The sequence below is a fragment of the Salvia hispanica genome, chromosome 4, assembly GCF_023119035.1.
Source record: "Salvia hispanica cultivar TCC Black 2014 chromosome 4, UniMelb_Shisp_WGS_1.0, whole genome shotgun sequence".
In the NCBI taxonomy this organism is placed as follows: Eukaryota; Viridiplantae; Streptophyta; class Magnoliopsida; order Lamiales; family Lamiaceae; genus Salvia; species Salvia hispanica.
Genome location: NC_062968.1, coordinates 48,675,074 through 48,681,596, shown reverse-complemented (window position 1 = coordinate 48,681,596; position 6,523 = coordinate 48,675,074). Strand labels below are relative to the sequence as shown.

General features: G+C 39.2%; 1 protein-coding gene across 6 annotated transcripts; it reads left to right on the top strand.

The window, feature by feature from the left end:
* Positions 1-1,159: 1,159 nt before the first annotated feature.
* LOC125185258 (interactor of constitutive active ROPs 3-like) lies at positions 1,160-4,715 on the top strand. 6 transcript variants are annotated; one of them, XM_048081764.1, is made up of 5 exons: positions 1,271-1,287; positions 1,777-1,852; positions 2,105-2,215; positions 2,464-2,719; positions 2,872-4,715. In XM_048081764.1, exons 3-5 carry the CDS (start codon positions 2,196-2,198, stop codon positions 4,432-4,434), a joined length of 1,839 nt encoding a protein of 612 aa, XP_047937721.1. In that variant the 5' UTR covers positions 1,271-1,287; positions 1,777-1,852; positions 2,105-2,195; the 3' UTR covers positions 4,435-4,715. The 6 variants fall into 6 exon arrangements, with proteins under 6 accessions (XP_047937718.1, XP_047937721.1, XP_047937720.1 ...); XM_048081761.1 differs by lacking the exon at positions 1,777-1,852 and having other exon boundaries at positions 1,160-1,287; XM_048081763.1 differs by lacking the exons at positions 1,271-1,287; positions 1,777-1,852 and adding an exon at positions 1,320-1,478.
* The last annotated feature ends 1,808 nt before the right edge of the window (positions 4,716-6,523 follow it).

The window sequence follows — 6,523 nt, the reverse complement described above, 5'->3', positions numbered from 1 at the left end:
GCGGATGCTCTAAGAATGGAGAATTGGTCTTACTTCATTACAGAAAAAGACTTTTCAAAATTAAAAGGACGGACTAAAAAAATGAAAAGAGTACATACTTTTGTTGGGAACGAACTAGAATTATGGAAAAAGCCTACCGAAGGAGTAAAACAAAGGAGGTGGTATTCAAACCCCACCCAAACATGAATATATACTGTCGTAAAAAAAAGAGGAGTAATGGTATTCAAAGTTCAAACCACACCCAAGAGTCCAAGACCTTTCATTAGCCACATGGCCAAATTTAATTTTAGCAATACTTGAGCACAAAATATACTCCCTCCGTCCCATTGAAGATGACGCACTTTCCTTTTTGGTTTGTCCCATCAAGATGACTCATTACTTAAAATAAAAACACTTTTATTTATACTTTATTTCCTCTCTCTTACTTTACTCTCTTCTCCTACCACACAAAATATAACTGCATAAAATCTCATGCCGCCCAAGAAATGAGTCATCTTCCTTGGGACGGAGGGAGTAGTATATACTCCTTAGGTTTAACGAGATAATGTATAATAACAATTTAAAGAAATGTTCATTCAAAACCATGCAATTCAAAATTATATCCCTATGTCATAGAATGTGTATTCTTATAATTTATAATGATCATATAAATCCTAATTGTATTCTTAAAGAAATGTTCATTCAAAACCATTATTCTCTTTCTCATCATTCATAAAAATTTTTAAATAACTCTAATTCCTCTACTTCATAACATAAGAAAAACCTTCCACAAAATAATTTAATAACTTTAATAATGCTTTCTATAAAACCGTTAGCTGGTTAATCGGTAGGGATCACCCAAAATATTTACTAATCCAATAACTATTTTTTTCTACTCCACTTTCTTTTCACTTGAGCAAAACTTCATTTTCTTAAATTTTGTATAAAAAGAAATACCTTATTTAGCAATGGACGGAGGAAGTTTAATAAAAGAAAAAACAAAATCACGAGAAGGCAAAAGGAACAAATGCAAATTACGTAATAGTTGCAGGGAAAAAAGAAATGGCCAAATATGATCAAATTTGATAAGCTAAACGACAACTATTGATGTCGTCGTATATCCTTAAAATTTTGTCTTAAACTTTATCACCCTTAAACTCATGCGCCCACTACTTGCTCACATCAAATTACCCTCATTATTCGCCTAGATAACCGAGCTCCTTCCCCCACTAACAATGCCTTCTTTTTTCTTCCAAAAATGTCTCTAAATTCTTTTGCTGCAGCACAACATTATTCCACATTTTCTTGGTAAGGAGTAGTTATTTAAACTAGCAGATTATTTAAAACTGAACGTCCTATCGTCATACTCTTTGGTTTTTAGAAATTGGGTTCGGAGAAGAAAATGGTTTCTCCTCCAACTTGAAAACGTCGAACATGGAAAATGGCGTTGCACTCCTAAATTTGTGTTCGTGTGTTTGCACTTTTGAAGAAAAATAAAGGTCTGGTAAAAAAATTGAATCTTTTCTCAAACTTATTTGGTTTCTGCTCTGCTTCCAGTTTTGCCTTTTCGTCCATCTCTCTATAAAAAAAGGAAATGAATAAAGTAAAGAATCCCTCAGCTTGCATAATTATGAGCAGAAATAACCATTAATTTAATTTCGAAATGTAAATACGGCATCTTTGCATTTGACTTAGATAGAGCCGCTTTTTGACTTGGTTCATCATCTGGATTATTATAATGGTTTTTGGTAACGTTTTTCACCACCAATCTCGGCTGCAATGGAGGATATCTTGTAGTCTGTCGAAAATGCCCCTGATGGAAGTGATATTTCCCCGTCGTGTCCCCACTCCAACTTGGCCGTCCCTTTTATAGGTGTGATTGCCTCGTGACTGCATTTATGCTGCACGCCTACTATTCTTGATCATTGAGTTCTTGCACCTTACCATTTATTACACTCCCTTTTCATCACAACACCCTTCTTCTGTCTGTATTTTGCGTGAAGACTAGGTAGATGCATTTGATGCCTCCCATCACTGCATTTATTTTCATTGGATTCTCATGTTTTTTACTCTCTAAGAAACTTCACTGTCCTAAAACTTATTTAGCTTGTGAAATTGCTGGCAGTGTTGCAGGCTGTAGTAGGAAGCATTTAAGGACCTGAATCCTTTTTTTCATTTACTACATTCAATTTACTCTGTCACCACTGGTTAAGAATATGCAGACCCCTAAACCAAGGTATGCTTCTTCCAAGATTTTATTTAGTTTTAAAAATTTCATTTCAAATTGGTGGAGATGGTTCTTATTATACTAGGAGTACTAAACTAAGACTAGTTTCACCTTGTGAGCTCTTGTTTTAGAATTTAGATGGTTCATTAGTTGCGCATTCTTGTTTGGACTTGTCATTTACACCACCGTTGTAGAGACTTTTGATTTTGTATTTTAAGCCATTCTTGAGAAGATTACAATTTGGTGTGAATATGCAGAAGCAGTCACTCGGGCGGACCACAGAAGAGTTCTCCTCGACCTATATCCTCTGAGGCTTCTCCCAAAAGCTCCTCTCCTCAAACTGCATCATCAGAAGCTCCACAAAAGGTTTCTCCGAGGGTAGTGCGTCAGCTCAACACAGGGCCGCGTTTCTTAGACCCTACCGCATCTTCATCAAACCAAGCAAACCGAGCACCAAAAGAGAGAAGTCCTAAAGTAGTCGATCGCAAATCCCCTAGAAGCCCGCTCTCTGAGGTACAGAAAGCTCATTCTTCTCTATTTCTGCAGCAAGAATCATTGGCTGTATGCTAAAAAATAGTTCTAACTTTTTATTGATGGTTGCTTGCATTAAGAATTTGTACTAGATTCTGTATTATGCTAAAGAACATTATCTGTTCGACTTCCAGAAGAAGCGGCCTAGCAAAATACCTGAGCTCGAGAGTCAGATTTCTCAGCTTGAACATGATCTGGAAGTTGTCAAGGATCAATTAATCTCTACGGAAGCACAGAAGAAGCAAGCCCAGAAAGATGCCGAGGAGTCAAACCACCAGCTCTTGGCCTTAACTTTGAAGCTTGAGGAGTTGCAGAAACACCTCCTGGAGCAGCCATCTTCGGAGGAACAAAAGTTGGGCTCACAATCTGAACTTGAGGCTATCAAGAAGCAGAGCTCTCATGATTCGGCTGCACTAGCGTCTGCGTTGGATGAAATCACGCAGCTTAAGATTCAGCTTGAAACGGTAGCTGAGTCCGAGGCCCCTCAAGCTAAGCACTCGGAATCTGAGCAAAACGACCTCCTTAAATTGAAAGAGAAGTTATCTGATACACTCTTGATCGTGGAAGAAATGAAACAGCAGGTAATGTATAGCAAAGAATCTGAAGCTCAGGCTCAGGCACTCGTTGGAGAGACTCTGGTGCAACTGGAAACGGCCAAGAAGATGGTGGAGACGCTGAGGTTGGATGGACTAAAGGCCACTGAAGCTTATAAAGCCATTGCTTCTGAACTGGAGCAGTCGAGAGCTCGTGTTAATTTCTTGGAAGATCTCGTGAGCAAACTCCAGGCTGACATCAGTAGTGGTGGCAACAAAGACTCTCAAGGCAAAGGCGAAGGTGAAATGGAGGTTGGTTCTTTGAAACTCGAAGTTGAGCAATTGAGATCGGCTTTAGAAGCCCACGAGATAAGATACAATGAAGAACGAAGCCGTAGTGTGGAGAAGATACAGGATGCTATGGAAATGGTGGAGAAGTTCAAATCTGCTTCGAGTCAGAGAGAGTCCGAGCTGGAAAAGGAGGTACGGAGATCCAAATATGAGATCGAGGAGCTGAAGGCGAACCTGATGGACAAGGAGACGGAACTGCAAGGTATATGTGAGGAGAATGAGGGCCTCACCATGAAGCTCGAGAGCTCTGTGTCGGGGCAGAGGGAGATTGAGCTGGAGAAGAAGTTCCATGAGTCAAAGAGCGAGTTAGAAACTCTGAAGGCTAGTTTGGCACAGAAGGAGGTAGAGTGGCAATGCACAATAAAGGAAAACGAAAAACTGAAGCAAATGATGAATGGTAGAACGAGTGAGGAAGTTGGTGACTTGGAGTCGGATAGGGCTGCAGAGAGTGAGGCGGCCATGAAGGTGAGCTACATGGTGGAGGAAATCGAGAAGAGTAACAAGAAAGCGGCGAGGGTGGGGGAGCAGCTGGAGGTGGCACAAGCAGCGAATGCAGAGATGGAAGCTGAGCTGAGGAGGGTGAAAGTGCAATCGGATCAATGGAGGAAGGCTGCGGAGGCTGCTGCTGCAATGCTGTCAGCAGGGAACAACGGGCAGATAATGGAGAGAACGGGGTCCATGGACAGTCATTACAGCCCACAGACTGGGAAGATAAGCTCGCCTTATGCGGACGATCTTGATGAGGAGTTGAAGAAGAAAAATGCCAACATGCTGAGGAGGTTTGGGGTGTTGTGGAAGAAGCCACAGAAATAGGAGGGAGCAATTGGTTAATCTTTACGGAGGTTTTCTTTAGGCCTCTACATCTTTTGGTAAATTGGTTTTGAACAATATTATTCTGTGTAAGCATATGACAACCATTTCTGTTATATATCTTCAGTCAAAAGGAGCTGTAAAATCAATCTGTGTGTGTGTGTTTCTGATAGAGTTTCTCATGAAGATACATGTATCTTTTGCTGGCTCTCTCTCTCCCTAGACAAAATCAATGTCTGAAGAGAAAAACACCTACTACGTCTATGTTACAGCATTTTATGGTACATTGAATTGGATATGGGTCGGTTTGGTCAAAATCAGAAAATAATTTAGAGAAATTAACATCCAATACTTGATCCATCTAAATTTGAAGTCAACTACTGAGTTTTACTGAAAACTGTTGCAAATTGAGTATTGCTCCCTGCTCCCTCCATATTTAGTGTGTGGAATGTTTGAATGGCTGAGGTTATGTGCTGTTTTATAGTAACGAGAATCTTATGGTATGAGTTTAATGCTTGGAAATATATTTTTAGACAAAATATATTAGTAGTATGAGAGTTTTCTTAGGGAAATAGTAGGAGTACTTTATAACAATAGAACGAATATTAAAATATCATAAAAGCAGGCGAATAAAGAATATTTCAAAAGTCACCAATTGTTTATTATAGGCCCAGTAATACCAAAGCCCAACTCAGCCCAGAAAACTTCTATAAGATACACAGCATTTCTAGGGTTTAGCCATCAATCCTCAGTACTATCTGAATAAGCGGGTGCCGCAATGGCATAACTATCAATCTAACAATCTAGCTTCGACAGCTCTTTTTCTTAATTTTTTCTTCTTCAACGAAAGATTTTCTTGTTTGTCTTTTACTTTTCTTAGTTGTTTTTACAGTAGTGTTTTGATGAATTTATTTTATGAGTTTGCAGTCCATTCTTGGCAAGGCTAAGAGCTCTTTGAGCTATGAGCAGCTTTGAATGCTAATGGACTTAAATCAAATGTCGCTCTAAACTGTTCTCGGCTGCTTTATTCATGGAGTTGCAGATCAGTAGAGTTGAAACATTTTTATAATTTTTTTCCAAACGTCACTATTTGTTCATTTTAAATTTTCTTATTGTAAATCATTTCATTGTTATATTGTTCAGTTTATACAATTAATAACTCTGGAGTAGTGTGTTCAAGAAGAGCTCTTGTTTGTTGTTTTAACCCTGAATGTGATTTTAATATTCTATTCATATTAGATTTCTGATTTTTCATTATTGATAGTCTGTACTTCCATTAGCATATGGATCTCTTGTGAGATCCACAGTAGGAGGCTATGCCCAAAGGTAAAAACACTCTTCCACCAACTACAAAAATTTGTCCATACATAAATTAATTAGAAATTAAATTAAAACCAAATAATAGTTGAATTATAGACGTGGGGAAATTATACTAGTTTAAAAACATTTCTAAAAATAAAATTTTATCAAACACAAAAAAAACACTGCAACCTCTTACTCGGTGTGTACATCGGAAAACACCGCTTCTTCTCCATCGCCGCTGTTGCTCTCTGCTGCCTCCCTCGACAATCCCAGATGCTGCCTGAGCCTAAGACCCAAGGGTTACGGTTCAGGTGGTTAATGGCGAAACTATATCCGGTGGTTAAGGTTCTGAATCGGAACTGCTGTGAGATTTAAAAAGAATCGTAACTGTTAGTTTTGGAACCGTGGTTCAATCAGGTTCCAAATTTCTGAAATTGAAACCGTGCTGGAACTGTGAAAAATCGTGAAATTGAGCTGGAATTGCCAAAAACCGTCGGAAACAGGCAGTTTGAAATTGTGAGAACCATAAAAAATTGTCGGAATATCGATGGTTCCGAACCTGAACCGTAACCGCGTAACACCCTTGTGGTTTGGTTCCGGTTCAATAATTTCCAAAATTGGAACCGGTGGTTCCGAACTGTAACCGCTGATTCCGTAACCGTGAGCATCTCTGAGCCTCTGCATGAGTTCCTAGTACACCTCCCTAGTGTCCGGGTTTGTCGCGGTTTCGTAGCGGATGGCGTTTTCCTGGAGTTGCTTTATCATCTGGACCTCCAAGTTCTATTTCAAC

Excerpts from the sequence above, each read along its gene's own strand:
- LOC125185258 (XM_048081761.1), top strand. The coding sequence starts at position 2,196 with ATGCAGACCCCTAAACCAAG. Across the intron at positions 2,216-2,463 it reads ATGCAGACCCCTAAACCAAG|AAGCAGTCACTCGGGCGGAC; the intron begins GTATGCTTCTTC and ends GTGAATATGCAG. Across the intron at positions 2,720-2,871 it reads CTAGAAGCCCGCTCTCTGAG|AAGAAGCGGCCTAGCAAAAT; the intron begins GTACAGAAAGCT and ends TTCGACTTCCAG.